At 39.1% G+C, this 20214-nt stretch overlaps 1 protein-coding gene across 1 annotated transcript in view; it reads right to left on the bottom strand.

Moving 5' to 3' along the window:
* LOC135876210 (zinc finger BED domain-containing protein 5-like) overlaps positions 1-19910 on the bottom strand; it is a 137742-nt gene extending 117832 nt beyond the window's left edge. The window contains exons 1-5 of the mRNA XM_065401409.1: positions 19880-19910; positions 19195-19364; positions 17906-18049; positions 5824-5939; positions 2543-2574 (exon numbers count right to left, since the gene is read on the bottom strand). Of these exons, the coding sequence (XP_065257481.1) occupies positions 2543-2574; positions 5824-5939; positions 17906-18049; positions 19195-19364; positions 19880-19910 (493 nt within the window). The remainder of the gene's footprint in view (positions 1-2542; positions 2575-5823; positions 5940-17905; positions 18050-19194; positions 19365-19879) is intronic.
* Positions 19911-20214: the final 304 nt, after the last annotated feature.

Here is a 20214-nt window from a genome sequence, read left to right as displayed (position 1 = left end):
AGAATTTGTCCATTGACTACACTGCCTCTACAGTGGTGCTGAAGTCGACCTAACTGTGCCGCATGGGGCATTAAATTTTTCGCAGCCCTCAGTGACATAGCTTACATCAATCTCATTTTTAAGTGTAGACCGAGGCCTAAGATACAAAGACAGCTTCATTGTCACTGATACTTTAGGTGTGAGAGCAATACATCTGAGGACAGATGTCTCTGAATATCCAGGGTGTTCTGATTAGTGATGATATATGAACCTCTGAAGTTTTGGTTTAGGTAAGCAGCAAAAGTTTGAATTTTTGACAAACCTTAGTCTAACTATCTCAGTCTTTTTAATCAGAAATATTGGTGTGGAGGTGCCACAAGAGAATGTTTTTTTTGTGACAAGAGATGGTAGAATTTTTTTGAACAAAAAAATTCGGTGGAAAATTATGATTTTTTAAATCAGTAATTTTCTTTGTTCACTAGATTTTTTTTGTTTCCCCCAACAAAAATCAGAAAAAGATGTTTAATTTTTTAGTTATTCCTCCTACACTTCTCCCCCTTTGTCCCCTTTTTTCAAATGGAAAAATGAAAAAAAAAAAAAAATGGGGGAAAAAAAGGAAAAATAGGAAGGAAAAATGGGAAAGAGAAAAAACTCTAAATCTTGAATAAATGGAAAATTATTCATTTTCTAAACCTGCAGAACAAAAATTATTTTGAATTTTTTCATAAAAATCGTCATTTTTTCTGTTGTCTCTAATTGTTGGATACACTGCGTCCATTTAAGCCAGAAATACCAATATTATTGTATTCAGCACATAAATTAATTAAAACAGATACAAATCCCAAACAAAAAATGTCATCACTTTCAATCATCATTCTTTTTTGATGGAGTCCAGGTAACATCTATCAAATCATACGCTCTGTTTACAAAAATTGAATGCTTGAAAAAATAATTCAATCATTGACAAGTCTGGAAATGAACACTTAAGAGATCCAGCAAAACTTTCATCACTCATTGTAAGCCCTCTTGACTTATAGCATTGTGAGGAGGTATGTACTTGTTTATACTTGATAAGAATAATGTGTTTCTTTCCAGAAAATATAAGATGCACGATATCCTTAACTATTTATTATTTCAACTGCTTTGGTTTCATAAATGTTGTTAGAGATAGCTTCAGCGTTCACACTTAGCAACTTTAAAGGGTTTGGGAAACAGTTTTTGTGCTGGAATTTCCAAGGGGTCCTTTGTTGCAATTTAATAAGGGGTCCTGAAAACCCTCTGTGTAGACTGAGGAACTGTTGAAAGTATCGTGTGTGTTCACCATGTTATGTCAATACAGCAGTTTCTGGCTTAAGGTTCTTGTTCTCCATTGAATTGGATTTGTATACCCTAATCGTGCAAGAAGTTCCACATGAGTATAGCCCTACATCCATGAGATCTGGCAGTGAAAACAGGAAAATTCATAGAGTTTAAAGCCAGGAGGGATCCTTAGATAATCTGACTTCCTGTAGATCACAGGCCATTAAGTTGCACCCAGTTCCCTCCTGAATCGAGCCCAATAACTTGTGTTGAACTTGTGTTGACTAAAGCGTATCCCCCCCAGAAAGGCACCCAGGCCCTGTTTAGGTTCCTCACATTTGGGGTTTACCTTTACTATGCACAGTCCTTGAAGGAAAAGAGCTTTCCTCCCAAGTGTTTGATATATGGACTTGATTTGCATACAGTCAGCAGAGACTGGACTTTCCTTTCCATATGAGTGCCACATCCTGCTAACTTCCATGATGTTTACACAAAGCTTCTACTAAAGCAGAAGTAAATTGCAGTCTTCTGAATAAGGCCATATGACAAGAGTGAAATAAACCAGATTTTTTTCTCTTTTTGCCAATTTTCCAAAAATATTTAAAATGGAAAAAAAAATGTCTCCTGGCAAATTCCCCATCAATCTTATCCTTAAGCACATGTACTGTACAGTAAAAAATAAAATAAAAATGAAACCTAGATCATTAATTGAAACTAAAGTTACACCTTATTCTCAGATGCTATATGAATTCATATTTACTGAAAATAAGCACTAAAATGATGCATAACGATAATGCATATGAATATCAAGTGAGTCCATGGCAAAATCATTTCTGTTCCTCCATTTTCTCAATAAATTTGCAAACACAGGAGAGATTCCTACATTATATGAACATTATAGGCATTTTTCACGTAATGACTCCTGGTTTCCTGGCATTCCACAGGTTTGAGTCATGACAGTGAAAGTTTTTAGATACTTGTAGATAATTATAGGTTTGATTTCTGACTGCCTGGATTGTCTTCCCCTTTTTTTTTCAACTTATCTTTTTACGAGAAATAGTTGCTATTTTATCTGAGTATAGACAATCTTGAAAGCACCTGAAAAAGTTTATATGTTGGATCTGATATTATAAAAGGGAACATTTCTCTATACCCATCTGCAGTATGTCTTAATACAATTTCAATACTGCTCTTCAGGTTAGCTGCATCCTCTTTCTCACAAGTACTCTGAGCAACATGCTAAGATGGTTATTATGTTTCTTACCAAGCAGAAATAGTTGTATATCCTTCTTTGATCTGAAAGAAATAAACATTTACACCAACACATTCCACATTCTCTGATGATACTCACATCAGAGAAATTCAGATGATATGTTTTTATGAACTCATAAAATCCCTGAGTTAAAATATCAGTGAGAAAAGCAAGAGGAAGTAAACTGATGTAGAGAATGTACAGCCAACTATATAAAACAAGTAAGACAATTTAAAACATTTGTTTCAACAACATTTCTATAATACATAATAAAATTTACAAGTCTATGTTAATCAATGCCTATTCCAGTTGTATGTAATGCCTAGTCTGCTGTGATGGAGTTGCCTTCCATCCAGTGAGTAATCAGTGAACCACCCTCTTTTAAACGATGCACATACTGAATAGTGATACTACATTACTACTTATGCAAAACAAGAAGAAAAGCAAGGCAAAACAGCCAGGGCCGACGAGAGGAGGGGGAAGTCGGTACAAATTACCGGGGCCCAGCGGTCTGAAAGGGGGCCCGGGGCCTGGCTTCCCCGGCTTCCCCCCCCCCCTCGTCTGCCCTGTTTAGCCGGTCTGCCCTTGCTGGGGGGCCCGAAAAAATTACCACGCAGTGGTAAGGCACTTTAAATTCCTATTTTGCACTACTCCCCTTGGTTGGGATCAAAAGCAAGCCACCTAGTAGCAGAATGATCAGTATTTCATATTTAATTATGTACCAAAAACAAAAACAAAAAAACCCCACCTCTTGAATCTGTTATTAGTGAGAACATATAAAAATGTAAATGATTACATATTGCTTTGGGAAATCCTGACACCTTACATCAGGGCTTCTAAAACGCTAACTACATATAATTTATTTTGAGTCTAAATGCTTGTTGTATATATGGGGGTTGATTTGCTCCTGCCTTAGAACACCACTCAGTGCACGAGACAGGAAGGACCCCATGAAGATTCTGATAGCTCCCTGATCTGCAGGACCAGCCCCCTGCAGACAATGCTTGGAGCTGCTGCCAAAAATCACAAGGCAAGTCCAAAATGTCATGAGTCAGGTCTAAAATATCATGAAATTAGTTTAAAAATCATGAGATTTTAAAAATAATTAATTTGGGGTTCTTTTTGTATGTCTTCTGGTTTTTGAGTCTTTAACGGTTCACATATTCCAACTTAACTCTGTCATCATTAGGGCTAGAAACATACTTTTTTATAAATGAAAACAGAGATTCTCATCTAATAACATGCCTCTATGTTGGGTTTAAGAAAAATACCAGTTATCACAAGACTAGTGATAAAATTACCAGATGTTGGCAACACTTCATAATTTTTATATTACAGGGGGGGTCTATATTGCGGATCAGGCCCACAGTATGCTATAGACACTGTATACCCAAATCTGAAGTTTGTGATTGAGAAACTTTAAAAATATGGTTTTACTATGGAGAAGTTTGAGTCGTGGTGTGTTATTTGGTCTGTTTGCAGCATATGTGAATTATTATTATCTAATTGGTAAAGAAAAATTGCAATTCTTTTGGGTATAAGACTATGGGCAATCTCATCCTAAAAGAGGGATGAGTGTCACAGCTAGACAATTAATAATAGTTTATTTTTGTATTTTGCTATCACTTTCTCAGCTTAGCTTTTAAAATGGAGATTTTTTTCTTGTTTAACCTAATTTTTCTAGTGTTCTGCGGTGAGATATTCCAATCAATCGTAGTCCTTGGTAATGTTAAGTCTATGTTAATCCCAACTGGAGGAATGATGAGTCTGCAACCTCACTCTGGAGACTCAAGCCACCTACTGTTCCCATGTTCACTCCTTTCATTAAAGAGCTGGCTTTTGGGCAGCTCCAATATAAAAAACACTTTAAGAAATAGAAAATGGGTTATGGATACATCCTTTCTCCTAATTGTTTAAAATTTAATTGTCAGTTTATTTTACCTAATTTAACTATTTAACAAAGAGAAGGTTAAGGGGTGACTTGAGTACAGTCTGTAAGTACCTTCATGAGAAGTAAATATTTAATAATGGGTTCTTCTATCTAGTAACAAAAGGTATAACACAGTCCAATGACTGGAAGTTGAAGCTAGATAAATTCAGATGGAAAATGAGGCATACATTTTTAACAGTGAGACTAATCAATCGTTGGAACAATTTACCAAGGGTAGTGGTGGATTCTCCATCACTGACAATTTTTAAATCAAAATTGGATGGTTTCCTAAAAGATTTTCTCTGGGAATTATTTTGGGGAAGTCCTATGGCCTGTGCCACACAGAAGGCCAGACTAGATGATCACAGAAGTCCCTTCTGGTGTTACAATCTATTCATCTATTTCAAAATATATTAAATAATTTTTGTCTATATTTTAACTCTAGCTTTGTCTGTTGACACCAGCACAGATTTATAACATGCAGGTTAAGTGAGTGACAAATTCTCAGGCTGTGGGATGGGAAGGAGAGAATTACATATATCCTCAAGTAACTTTCTAGAGTCCTGGGGATAGCTAGTAAACAACATTGAAAAACTATGGGATTCTAAAATACCAGACAGGGTGAATTGATAATTCTATTTGAGAAGTTTTATGCAACAAACACACTACAACATTTCAAAAGGTGTTTGTTACTTTTCTTTGCACTGTTTTTGTCTTGACCCATGATAATCATATCAGGCCATGAAGTTCGAAAATGAATTTTACAGGGCCCTTTGTAAGGTCCAATCTGAACAGCATCACTTTCTTTTCAATATTACATTCAAAAAAATGTGGGCAGGTGTTAAAGCCCACTCCCAACACATCTTGCTGAGTGGCTCTATCTTGATTCTTTCTCTATTGATTTTCATTCCTGCAGTGTGTCCTGTCCTCACTCTCATAATACTGGATGTTATTTTCCTAGATGCATTGCTATCAGTGGATCTTTTATCTTTCAACCATGTATTTCAGCTAATATTTTCCTTGATAGGGTGTCAATTAACCATTCTCATTCCAACTTGTGTTTCTGATCTTCCAGCTTTGTCCAGATCATCAGCTACTTCACTCCTGTGTATACAAGGATATGATGGAACCCATTGAAAAGTCAGTTTATTGCCTCACTCTCTGATCCGCCTTATGAATTGCATTGTTGATAGAATTCTGGTTTCTTTGAAACGAAGAGATGTTGTTTCTCATTGTGATTCCAGTGTAACTTTTCATCAATGGAACATCAAGGCTTCTCAGCCTTTTTGAATGTAGTGTAAGAGCTGCAGCAGAGAGAGCTCAAAAACACTGGCTCCTGTTTGCTTGACACAATATTGATTACAAGTCAATGAGAAGAGGCTTCTTTTTCTCTGCATAATCTGCCCACAGTTCTTCATTTTCATTATATTCAGCTACATGCTGATTATCACCATGGTATTGCTTTCCCCAACGAATGAACTGTAGGGAAGCAAGTAAAAAACCTCACTATCTGCCTGCTTCCATGCCTCTGTCTTATTACCCGGAGTGTTGTAAATCACCTAGTGCCTGATGACATTAAGTCAGGGACGGCAATCAATGAAGAGCATGTCAGAGCTCTTAGAACACATATAATGGGCTCTGTCTACTTATTTCTGGCCCCATAATTCCCTGTGCACAGTGTTCAGAGATATCTAGTTTGGATAGTAGTCCAAAATAGTTTTACTTTCTAAAGTATGGCTTCGGCAATTCCTGTATATTTAACACTACTACTATTACTAATGTATCTTGCATTTATCTAGCACCTTTCATCGTGAAGGACCCAGAAGTGTTGTACAAATGTAATTACAAATGCTATAGAAAGGTTCCTTTATCCAACACTGAACAGTATCACCTCTTGCAGGGGAGAAAAAGCAATCTCAACTGTTTTAACGGTGTGCGGCAACAGTATACCACACTATTAACAATTATAATAATTGCTGCTGGCTCTTGCTGTGCATTTCACCTTTCATCTGAGACTCTCTAGAAGCATTTTACAAAACATTATTTTGAGCCTTATATACAATGATGGTATGAAATAGGTAAGTTTATACCCATTTGAAAGGTAAACGGAGGCACAAGGGTTAAGTCATTTGCCAAAGGCCACATGACAAGTGGCATAAATAGGAAGGGATCTCAGAAGTTCTGACTTCAGGACCCTGCTTCAGCTACTCCATCATACTTCCTCCATTAAGTGACATCACAAGAATGCAAAATAATTGAGAAACAGAAAAAGGTCACAATCCAATTCCAGCAGAGCCAGAGAGTTCATATCTACATGAAGTATTTTCTCTTTGGCTCTTGGACAGGAATTCTAGAAGAAGTGACAGCTGAATTAGAGATACCCCAAAATGGGGATCAAGTAGGGCTCTATATAGGGAACGTTCAAAGAAGAATACTTGACTTCCAAGCATTCATAATAAAGAACTGTAAATTCTCAATAGAGCTGCACAAATAAGATTTAATAATTAGGACAAATATAATACATGCAACATGTGTTACTGCTTGGATTCTCCACAGGGGAAAAATAATAAATCAGGGAGAATTAGAAGTTTACTTGACAGTAACTGTACCCAACTGCGAAATATAGAGTAATAAACATTGAAGACTAAGTGTTTAATAATAGGTATATGATATAAACTCAAGGTATGGGAATTAAGTATTTTTGTGATAGACTGACAAGACAAGGAAATCAAGATAGTGATTATGGGTGAGCTACTAAACACTTCATTGAAAAAACATCTGGGAATGTACTGTATGGGGCACAGGAGGCAGAAGTAATGGATCTGGTATGTAATTGCTTTTTAATCCAATGTAGCTTTACCAGGAATAAACGTTACCAGGAATAAAACATCTCTAAATCTTATCTTAACCAATATAAGAGAAGATATATAGTAAACAAAATTAGAAAAAATTAGGACCCTAGGATCATATGGTCAGCTTTCATAGTGTTTGTACATCAAAATCTGTAACTGTCAATAAGAATACTTGTGATTTCAAGGGAATTTTTTTATATACTGTCAGGCTGCCAAATCCACACAATATACACTTGCTGAATATTGAAAATGTATATTTTCTCCATTTTTTGTAACCTATGCCAATCATACAGTTTCAAATCCAACAGACATCTTCTGTGAGGGCTAGATTTAACAGTCAGAAACAGATGCATCCAGAAACCAACTTTCTTCTTGCTTTTACTGCCATCCATCATACTCATTTCAAAGAAGATATGCATCCCACAAGGTTTAGTTATGAAATTGCTTCTGTAGATTGCAATTTTTTTTTAACATGACTGTTGAATCTTTGAACAGCCCTATTCATTTACCTGTCAGCATTGAAGACAAAAGCTTCTGAAGCAGCATTCATGTAATTAGCATAGCTGTATAATTAAAGAATTAGTCTTTTCACCCCTCTGCTCTCAAGCTTTTGTGCTTTTCAAGCAAACATTATGATTTTTTTAAAATGTAGCATATTTTAAATATTTATCCAAATCACTCTTTAAAATCCAGTGATCCTTTCATTCAGATTAGGTGCCACATTCCATTACAAGTATTAGCCACATAGGTTCAGACAATGGAATTTGAGCTCCTAACTGCCCAAAATCACTTTTGAAAATAAGACCAAGACTCCTAAGTCAGTTAGGCATTGCAATGCTGAGCACAGCAATAGCTAAATACCTAGAGTATAAAGCATAGTCCTTTCACAACAGCAACAATATTACTGACTTCAATGGGAGTTTTGTCTGTAGACAGATTAGAATCAGACCTGGGAAAAAGTGAATCTTTGTGAAAACCGAATGGAAAGGTAAACTGCTTATACCTTTGGTCATCAGTATTTAACATATACGTGCTACTGTATAGTTTGCCATACTTCATGATTTTATTGTTTTAATATACAGAACAGAGTATTCCAAAGTGAAATGATTTGTCTATCTTTTTGCACTGTGGGATAGCTCCTAACAGTGAACTACTTTAAAATCATAGTGGAAGAAAACCTACAGACAACCATATATATCTACTTTAAACTAGTCGAAATAATATTTGAGTGTAAATAAACAAGAGGTTTTCTTCCCCCTATTCTATTCCTCTTAAACAAACAAACAAACAAACAAAAACCTACAAACTTTGTCTTGAAGTTGAAAGGTCGAGAGACATCTGTGTGAATGAAGTCTGAACATAATGTCTTCATTGTATTGAATAGCAAACCCTGAAGGGGATATTAATTTTTTTTAGTTTCTGTGCTGTGTTTTGGGGAGTTTACCATGGGGAGATAACTTGGCAACCTGCCTTTGTGTCAGACAATAACGATTACAAAAGAACTCCAAAATATCAAACATCTTTCACAATTAATGTCTGATTCCAGGATACATAACTGAGATCAGAGTTTGGAAAAGAAATTTAGGTTTGGGCAATAAAACTTTAGAGCCCTGTACCTGTTAAACTAGGTTCTATCAAGCACAAATAGGAAACTATATTTTACACAATGTTAAAGGGACTCTAAGCATCATGTGGGAATAGAGTAACCTTTTTTTGTTTAAATGGAATAATAATTCACACATTATCTTTCATGAATATGTTAACAAATTTTTAACAACTGCCAAATCCTTTTTATAATGGCATGTTTAAATCAGCAGGGTATAAAAACCTATTACCATAGATGTCATCCTCTTAGTGAAAGGTCACAGTTCATCCCCAGTGTACTACTTGCCCTTATAAATGCATTAAAGGCTTTAAGTTATACTGCTACCCTGATACCCTGCAATGAATTTGCTTATGAATGTTTAATAGAGAGAGTGAGTGGGGAAATGAAGAGAGGGACAACATGAGACAGTATCTACTCCATGATGTAAGTCAGATGTCTCATAACATCTAAATACAACTTTCTTCTGAATTACATGAAGTTCATGTTCCTCAATGGAGACATTCCTTTAGTTGCATAATGGCACATTCTCCCAGCAACTCCTTCCTCTGGAGCATGGGGCACGGGTCACTTGCAGGTTTCAACTAGTGTAAGTGGTGAATGGTGGATTCTTTGTAACTTGAGGTCTTAAATCATGATCTGAGGACTTCAGTAACTCAGTTTAGGGGTGTATTACAAGGAGTGGGTGGTTGAGGTTCTGTGGCCTGAAATGTGTAGAACAGGGATTGGCACCCTTTGGCCCACGGCCCACCAGGGTAAGCACCCTGGCGGGCCGGGCTGGTTTGTTTACCTACCGCATCAGCAGGTTCAGCCGATCGCAGGCCGAGGGATGTGCTGGCCGAGGGATGTGCTGGCCGCCACTTCCTGCAGCCCCCATTGGCCTGGAGCGGCGAACCGCGGACAGTGGGAGCCACGATCGGCCGAACCTGTGGACGCGGCAGGTAAACAAACCGACCCGGCCCACCAGGGTGCTTACCCTGACAGGCCGCGTGCCAAAGGGTGCTGATCCCTGGTGTAGAAGGTCAGATTACATGATCACAATGGTCCCTTCTGACCTTAAAGTCTGAGAGACTCAAATCAGAATGTGGCTAAAGGTAAAAAATTGGTTGCATTCAGTGCTTGCAAATAAACTCTACTTTGATAAATATAAAACTTAAAAGGCATGATTCTCATTTAGATTAAGATCAATTTACAATTATGATCAATTATGCTGTGAGCATAATTACACTCCTTTATTGATCTCTTTACACTGTCTGAGTGGTGTAAAGGATTGGGGGAAAGCCAACAGGTGCGGAGGAGTGCATGATTTGACAGAGACATCCCTTAGGGGAGGAATTACTAAAGGATTTCCTAATAAAAAGGAGAGAATAGAAGTTAATAAAATACAGATAGGAATTGAAGAGAAACAGACAAACAAAAAAGAGTCCCATCCAATTACTTCACATGTAGGCAGACAACTAAATCTTGACAAATTTTATGAATGCTTGCATACAAATGCTAGAAGTGGCAGATGAAATTGCAAGCCCATTAGCAAGAATTTTTAATGAAACTGTAAACTCAGGGTTTGTACCATATGACTGGAGAATTGCTAACATAGTTCCTATTTTTAAGAAAGGAACAAAAAGTGATCCGGGTAACTACAGGCCTGTTAGTTTGACATCTGTAGTATGGAAGGTCTTGGAAAAATGTTTGAAGGAGAAAGTAGTTAAGGACATTGAGATCAATGGTAATTGGGACAAAATACAACATAGTTTTACAAAAGGTAGATCGTGCCAAACCAACCTGATCTCCTTCTTTGAGAAGGTAACAGATTTTTTAGACAAATGAAATGCAGTGAATCTAATTTACCTCAATTTCAGTAAGGCATTTGATACGGTTCCACATGGGGAATTATTAGCTAAATTGGAAAAGATGGGGATCAATATGAAAATTGAAAGGTGGATAAGGAACTGGTTAAAGGTGAGATGACAATGGGTCGTACTGAAAGGTTAACTGTCAGGCTGTAGGAGGTTACTAGTGGAGTTCCTCAGGGATCGGTTTTGGGACCAATCTTATTTAATCTTTTTATTACTGACCTTGGCACAAAAAGTGGGAATGTGCTAATAAAGTTTGCGGGTGACACAAAGCTGGGAGGTATTACCAATACAGAGAAGGATGGGAATATCATACAGGAAGATCTGGATGACCTTGTAAACTAGAGTAATAGTAATAGGATGAAATTTAATAGTGAAAAGTGCAAGGTCATGCATTTAGGGATTAATAACAAGATTTTTTGTTATAAAATGGGGACGCGTCAGTTGGAAGTAACAGAGGAGGAGAAGGACCTCGGAGTATTGGTTGATCACAGGATGACTATGAGCCGTCAGTGTGATATTGCCATGAAGAAAGCTAATGCGGGCTTGGGATGCATCAGGCGAGGTATTTCCAGTAGAGATAAGGAGATGTTAGTACCATTATACAAGGCACTGGTGAGACCTCATCTGGAATACTATGTGCAGTTCTGGTCTCCCATGTTTAAGAAGGATGAATTCAAACTGGAACAGGTACAGAGAAGGGCTACTAGGATGATCCGAAGAATGGAAAACCTGTCTTATGAAAGGAGACTCAAAGAGCTTGACTTGTTTAGCCGAACCAAAAGAAGGCTGAGGGGAGATATGATTGCTCTCTATAAATATATCAGCGGAATAAATACCAGAGAGGGAGAGGGATTATTTAAGCTCAGTACCAATGTGAACACAAGAACAAATGGATATAAAATGGCCATCGGGAAGTTTAGACTTGAAATTAGATGAAGGTTTCTAACCATCAGAGGAGTGAATTTCTGGAACAGCCTTCCAAGGGGAGCAGTGGAGGCAAAAGATGTATCTGGCTTCAAAACTAAGCTTGATAAGTTTATGGAGGGGATGGTATGATGGGATAGCCTAATTTTGGCAATTAATTGATCTTTGACTATTAGCAGTAAATATGCCCAATGGCCTTTGATGGAATGTTAGATGGGATGGGATCTGAGTTACTACAGAGAATTCTTTCCTGGGTGAGTCTTGCCCACATGCTCAGGGTTTAGCTGATCACCAAATTTGGGGTTGGAAAGGAATTTTCCTCCAGGGCAGATTGGCAGAGGCCCTGGGGTTTTTTTTGCCTTCCTCTGCAGCGTGGGGCACGGGTCACTTGTTGGAGGATTCTCTGCACCTTGAAGTCTTTCAACCATGATTTGAGGACTTCAATAACTCAGACATAGGTTAGAGGTTTGATACAGGAGTGAATGGGTGAGATTCTGTGGCCTGCATTGTGCAGGAGGTCAGACTAGACGATCATAATGGTCCCTTCTGACTAAAGTCTATGATTCTAAGAAGTATAAATACGAAGAACTTGAGCATCTGGTATTAAATAAGGATATTGATATAATAGGCATCACAGAAACTTGGTGGCATGATGATAATCAATGATAATATCAGGGTACAAAATATATAGGAAGAGAGAGTAGGTTGTGTTGGAGGGGAGTGGCACTATATGTGAAAGAAAGCATAGAGTCAAATATAGCAAAAATCTTATATCAATCAAACTGTACCATCAAATCTCTATGTATAGAAATTTCATGCTTGAATAATAAGAATATTGCAGTAGGAATATTCTACCGACCACCTGACCAGGATGGTGATGGTGATTGTGAAATATTCAGGAAGATTAGAGAAGCTGCAAAATCTGAAAATTCAGTAATAATTTCAACTATACCCATATTGACTGGTTACATCACTTCAGGAGAGGATGCAGAGATAAAATTTCTAGAAAACCATGAATGACTGCTTCTTGGAGCAGCTAGTCTTGGATCCCATAAGGAGAGAGGCAATTCTTTATTTAGTCCTAAGTGATGTACAAGATCTGGTCCAAGAAGTGAATATAGATGAACCATTTGGTAATAGTGAGCATAGCATAATTAAATTTAACATCCTTGAGGGGTTTGGGGGGGAAATACAAAAAAAACCCCACCACAGTAGCATGCAACTTAAAATGGGGGAATTACACAAACATGAGGAAGCTAAATAAATAGAAATTAAAAGGTACAGTGCCAGAAGTGAAACCCCTGCACGCTACATGGAAACCTTTAAAACGCATAATGGAGGTTCATATTAACGTAAGCCCCCAAATAAAAATAAAATAAAATAAAAAAAACAAGCGAACCAAAAAAAATGCCACCATGACTAAGCAACAGAGTAAAAGGGTGGTTAGAGACAAAAAGACATCCTTTAAAAACTGGAAGTCAAATCCTACTGAGGAAAATAGAAAGGAGCATAAACTGGCAAGTCAAGTGTAAACGCACAGGCCAAAAAAGAATTTGAAGAGTAACTAGCAAATGACATAACAACAAATATATTTAAGTACATCAGAAGCATAAAGCCTGCCAAATAATCAGTGGGGCCACAAAGTGCTAAAGAAGCAATCAAGGAAGATGATGCAGTTGTGAAGCTAAATGAGTTCTTTGTATTAGTCTTCACTGCAGAGGATGTGAGGGGAATTCCCACAGCCAAGCTATTCTTTTGAGGTGACAAATCTGAGCAAATGTTCCAGATTAAGGAGTCAGTAGAGGAGGTTTTGGAACAAATTGATACATTGAAGAGTAATAAGTCACCAGGACCAGATGATATTCACCCAAGAGTTCTGAAGGAACTCAGATATGAAATTGCAGAACTACTAAACTATGGTATGTACACATCACTTAAATCAGCTTCTACACCAGGACTGGACGATAGCTAATGTAATGGATGGGGGATTTAATTAATGGGGGAGGCAACCTAGTGACAGATGATGTGGAAAAAGCTGAAGTACTCAATGCTTTTTTTGCCTTGGTCTTCACAGACAAGGTCAGCTCCCACACTGCTGTCCTGGGCAACACAGTATTGGGAGGGGTGGTGAGCAGCCCTCAGTGGTGAAAGAACAGGTTAAGGACTATTTAGAAAAGCTGGACATGCACAAGTCTATGGGTCCAGATCTAATGAATCAGAGGGTGCTGAGCGATTTGGCTGATGTGATTGCAGAGCCATTGGCCATTATCTTTGAAAACTCGTGGTGATCAGGGGAGGTCCCAGATGATTGGAAAAAGGCAAGTATATTGCCCATCATTTAAAAAGGGAAGAAGGAGAACCCGGGGAACTAGAGACTGGTCAGCCTCACCTCAGTTCCTGGAAAAATCATAGAGCAGGTCCTCAAGGAAACCATTTTGAAGTTATTGGAGGAGAGGAAGGTGATCAGGAACAGTCAACATGGATTCACCAAGGGCAAGTCATGTCTGACCAACCTGATTGCCTTCTATGATGAGATAACTGGCTCTGTGGATATGGGGCAAGTGGTGGACATGATATATCTTGACTTTAGCAAAGCTTTTGATACGGTCTCCAATAGTATTCTTGCCAGCAAGTATAAAAGTATGGATTGGATGAATGGACTATAAGGTGAATAGAAAGCTGGCTAGATTGTCAGGCTTAATGGGTAGTAATCAACGGCTCGATGTCTAGTTGGCAGCCGGTATCAAACGGAGTGCCCCAGGGGTTAGTATTGGGATTGGTTTTGTTCAACATCTTTATTAATGATCTGGATGATCACACATCAGTGTGCACCCTCAGCATGTTCATAGATGACACTAAGCTGGGGGAAGAGGTAGATATGCTGGAGGGTAGGGATAGGGTCCAGAGTTACCTAGACAAATTGGAGGATTGGGCCAAAATAAATTTGATGAGGTTCAACAAGGACAAGTGCAGAGTCCTGCACTTAGGATGGAAGAACCCCATGCACCGCTACAGGCTGGAGACCAACTGGCTAAGCAGCAGTTCTGCAGAAAAGGACCTGGGGATTACAGTGGATGAGAAGCTGGATATGAGTCAGCAGTGTGCCCTTGTTGCCAAGATGGCTAATGACATATTGGGCTGCATTAGTAGGAGCATCGCCAGCAGATCAAAGGAAGTGATTATTACCCTCTATTCAGAACTGATGAGGCCATATCTGGAGTCCAGTTTTGGGCCCCCCACTAGAGAAAGGATGTGGACAAATTGGAGAGAGTCCAATGGAGGGCAACGAAAATGATCAGGGGGCTGGGGCACATGACTTACGAGGAGAGGCTGAGGGAACTGAACTTGTTTAGTCTGCAGAAGATAAGAGTGAGGGGGGATTTGATAGCAGCCTTCAACTACCTGAAGGGGGGTTCCAAAGAGGATGGAGCTCATAAGAACATATGCTGTTCTGAGTGATGGCAGATGACACAACAAGGAGCAATGGTCTCAAGTTGCAGTGGGGGAGGTCTAGGTTGGATATTGGAAACACTGGCAAACTGAGGCTAGGATATCACCCCTGTCCATCCTGGCTAATAGCTATTGATGGACCTATCCTCCATAAACTTATCTAGTTCTTTTTTGAATCCTGTTATAGTCTTGGCCTTCACAACATCCTCTGGCAAGGAGTTCCATACGTTGACTGTGCGTTGTGTGAAAAATACTTCCTTTTGTTTATTTTAAATCTGCTGCCTATTAATTTCATTTGGTGAACCCTAGTTCTTGTGTTATGAGAAGGCATAAATAACACTTCCTTATTTACTTTCTCCACACAAGTCATGATTTTATAGACCTCTATTATATCCCCCTTTAGTTGTCTCTTTTCCAAGCTGAAAAGTCCTGGTCTTATTAATCTCTCCTCATATGGCAGCCGCTCCATGCCCATAATCATTTTTGTTGCCCTTTTCTGAACCTTTTCCAATTCCAATATATCTTTTTTGAGATGGGGTTACCACATCTGCACACAGTATTCAATATGTGGGTGTACCATGGATTTATATGGAGGCAATATGATATTTTATGTCTTATTATCTATCCCTTTCTTAATGATTCCCAACATTCTGTTTGCTTTTTTGACTGTCGCTGCACATTGAGTGGATGTTTTCAGAGAACTATCCACAATGACTCCAAAATCTCTTTCTTGAGTGGTAACAGTTAATTTAGACCCTATCATTTTATATGTATAGTTGGGATTATATTTTCCAATGTGCATTACTTTGCATTTATCAACACTGAATTTCATCTGCCATTTAGTTGCCAAGTCACCCAGTTTTGAGAGATACTTTTGTATCTCTTCACAGTCTGCCTGGGACTTAACTACCTTGAGTAATTTTGTATCATCTGCAAATTTTGCTACCTCATTGTTTACACCTTTTTCCAGATCATTTATGAATATGTTGAATAGGAGTGGGCCCAGTTCAGACCCCTGGGGGACACCACTATTTACCTCTCTCCATTTTGAAAACCGGCCATTTATTCCTAACCTTTGTTTCCTATCTTTTAACCAGTTACCAATCCATGAGAGGACCTTCCCTCTTATCCCATGACAGCTTACTTTGCTTAAGAGCCATTAGTGAGGGACCTTGAAAATGCTTTCTGAAAATCTAAGTACACTATATCCACTGGATCCCCCTGTCTACATGCCTGTTGACCCCCTCAAAAAATTCTAGTAGATTGGTGAGGCATGATTTCCCTTTACAATAACCATGTTGACTATTCCCCATCAAATTATGTTCATCTATGTGTCTGACAATTTTGTTCTTTACTATAGTTTCAACCAGTTTGCCCGGTACTGAAATCAGGCTTACCAGCCTGTAATTGCTGGGATCACCTCTGGAGCCCTTTTTAAAAATTGGTGTCACATTAGCTATCCCTCAGTCATTTGGTACAGAATTTCCGTTTGTACTTTAACATGCATGTTCTGTATTGTTTTTGGAAAATATTTTTAAATTAGTACTTGTGCGATCAAAAACACAAGTAGACAGTAACCTTATCAATAGGGGAACATTAGAAAATGTTGCAGTTCTATACAAGGATGTATTCTTCTTGAATAAATAACTTTTAAACTACAGTATTGGTAACAAATAAGCATTGTGTATGTATGTAATTGTTTCCCTTTAATAAATGTCCCTTTAATAGCAGTGATCTTGATGGGACATCTGAGCAGAGAGCAGAGCACTTGGTGGTATTACTGAAAGGTTGTAGATGTAAACTCTGGGCATGGCTCATGGTTCAAACAATTGGCTGCAACTTTTGATATGCAACTAAATACACAAAATCCCAACAACCATTACCTGGATTGCTCTCAGTGAGGCCACAACAGATCACAACAACCAAAAAGGGCCCCAGATAGAACACCTCTAATGGGATGCCATTCAAAATTGACCTTCCCCCACCCCTCCCAACGCTCTTCTTTCTGTGAAGATCTGGTAGAATTCATGAGTGCCTCCAATCTTGTGTTCAGTGTGAAAGGCCCTCCTGCAGCCTGTTTCATTCACACAGTGTGAAGTGAAATTTTATTAAACCCTGTGAACTGCTCTGTCCATACAGCTAAGTTTCTTCCAGCCTAACTCTCAGCAGTCCTGGTATCATTGTTATCCACTCAATAACAGTTTCTCCACTGATCATGATACATCTTCCCTATTTTACAAACATTTCAATATAAACATTAAAAACAAATAATTGATGCAGAGACCTGCAGCCTGTTTCCCTTCAGCCAGAGGTTGCTAGCATGTAACCCAAGTTGGAGTTTTGTCTTTACCACATTCAGCTAGTTATGTAATCTTTGAGATAGTTTCTTCTCCTGAATGGGTGACCACACCAAAAGTGACCTGTCTCTCCATCACCAGTCTCTGAGCCTAGCAACCATCTCTCTGTGGAGTCTCCTCCTTGTGGGGCTGGCCTCCAGATAGTTCTCTATTTCTCCATCTATGTTGATCTCTGTATCTCTATAGGCTCCCTTGGGGTGTTGTGTCTGTAGGCTCAAAAAAGCCTCCTGTTCTTTCAGATCACTTGGTCCCCTTGAGTAATCACTTCATATGACCTGGGTGCCACTGAACCCCTCACAAGACCTTTAGTCCACTCCTGGTTTCTCTATAATGGCTGGATCCGGACAAGAGTGTCTGCCTCCAATACCAGTGGGTCCTTGGCTGACCTGTCGTACTATTGTACCTGATTTCTCTGATTGCTGGCCATGTCCAGGATCTCCATCCTTCTGGCAGCAACATGTATCCCATCACTAGTAACAGGGTTTTGGTTCTTCATCCCACCAGTGTCTTCACTTGACTGTTTTGTCAGCTCTGTGATGGGGTATTCCTGTGTGCCAAACATGACATCAAGGGGTCTGAATCAGAAGAAACAGCTTTGTGTAACAATCTCTCAGCTATTTTCACAGCTGATTCCACCTTACCTTACCCTGTAGAGGTATGCTGTGGAGGTGTGTGGTGGTCAAACTCCCATTTGCGTGCAAATTCCTTTAATTCTTCGAGGAAATTGGGATCCACTGTTGGTGAATACAGTATCCAGAATGCCATATCTCATAAAATGGTTTGCCAATCACTGACTTTCTTCTTGTATCAGACAGGGCTTCGACCTCCCAAAAGTTTAAATAGTAGTCCATTGTAATCAAGTACTACTTTTCACTCAAGATAAATAAGTCCACTCCCACCTTTTCCCATGGCTGGATGGGCAGTTCATGTGGTAACAGATTATTTCTGCTGGCGGTTATCACAAGACCAGCAGGTATCACACCCTCTATCAAGGAGTAGAGTTGTGTATTAATTACTGGTCAGTAAACACACTCTTGAGTCTGTCTAAGACACCTGTCAATGCCTAGGTGGGAGGTATGTATTTTTTGAATGATGTCCTTATGTAATGAGGTGGAGACAACAGCTCTCAGTCCTTGAAATATGATTCCATCCTGCACACTTAACTCATCTTTCATTTGAAAATATGGTTCTGTTCCTACCAATACTTGACTTCTGTCTTCCGGCCACTGGGCTAGTATTGCTCTGTTAACTGCCTGTATTTGGATGTCCTGTTCCATAGCCTCTTTGATTTCCATCAGCTTTGCTTTTGAAACTGGGAAATAGTGCAGCATGTTAATGGATTTAATATCCTGAATCTCTTCCCTCAGTATATATGCTGAGTATATATGCCCTGCTCAGAGATGTCAGCTAATACCAGTAATTGTTCTGGACAATATCTGATCTCTACCCGGTAAGACAGGAGGTGCATCAACATATGCTGCAGTTTCTTTGGAGGGCTAAAAGGGAGCTTTACCATGATTGTCTCTAGCAGTTTGTGGGCTGATTGCACTATTATTGGGTGGCCATAGGTATATTGATGGAATCGCTCCACACCAAATACGACAGCCAGAAACTTTTTTTCTATTTGGAAATTACCTCTGTTCAATTTCTGAGAAGTCTCTGTTGGCGTAAGTAGCTGGCTGCTCCTAATACTTTCTCTGGTGTATCACACTGGCATTTCAGTGGCTCTTCTGGCTGGTAATACTTCAGGACAGGAACATCCCCTATAATTTGTTTCAGCATGTCAAATGCTTGCTGTTGGGGAGTTGCCCAGTCCCACTCAGGATTCTGCTTTGGAAGCTGGCATATGGCTGCTTCTGCTGCTGCAATAAAGTGTGGGCAGAAACTTTATCATTCTTCACATCACAGACTGTAAAAGGTCTGGCTTTGGAAAGTTCTGGCAAGATGTCATCAATTGTGGACAGTCGATATTGGCATCTATTCAATGCTCAGTTCAGGGGCATTGGGTCTATGCAGATATGCAAGTTGTCTGATGGCTTCTTTATCACCATCATGCTGCTTACCCAGACTATACTACCCTCTGCATGCGCTATGATATCCCTGCTTTGTGGATTTACAAGTTTCTTATGTACTGGATTATGTAGGGCCACTGGCATTTTCTTTCATGGTAAGCACACAGGTTCCACTGTGGGCTGTACTTCCAGTCTCAGCTGTCTTCTGAGGCACCCATCATCTTTGGAAACATCCCCAGGCACTTTTAAAATTACCTCCATTCTCAATGGGACTTCCCCTTTTGCTTTTTGCACTGCAGCTATAAAATTCTGAAACTGCACCTTGATCAGAACTATGGCTTGTATGGAGGGTCTGTGGCACTTACCATTCATCACACAAACTTTAATTGGTACCATCTGTTATCTTTCAGGTTAGTTACTATAAGGTCAGAGTTTCATCTGGGCTGCATGATGCTCTCATTGTACATTATTAGATTGTGGCTGCTTTTTGAAATTGGAGTGTTTGACTCCAGTTCACTGCAAGGAATCATATTACAGGAAGCCCCACTTCCAAGCTGAAATCGCACAGGACATTTCCCTATGAACACTACCACATGCATGGAGGATGATATTGTCCCTTGTTGCTTTCCTGACCCTACAGCCTGAACCTGACATTCTCTCAAACTCCAGGAGAGAGTCAAGATGTCATAATCACTGTCTG

This window comes from Emys orbicularis, chromosome 3 (genome assembly GCF_028017835.1).
Source record: "Emys orbicularis isolate rEmyOrb1 chromosome 3, rEmyOrb1.hap1, whole genome shotgun sequence".
Classification (NCBI taxonomy): Eukaryota; Metazoa; Chordata; order Testudines; family Emydidae; genus Emys; species Emys orbicularis.
Note: the sequence above shows the minus strand (reverse complement) of the source record. Positions and strands in the feature narration are given on the sequence as shown.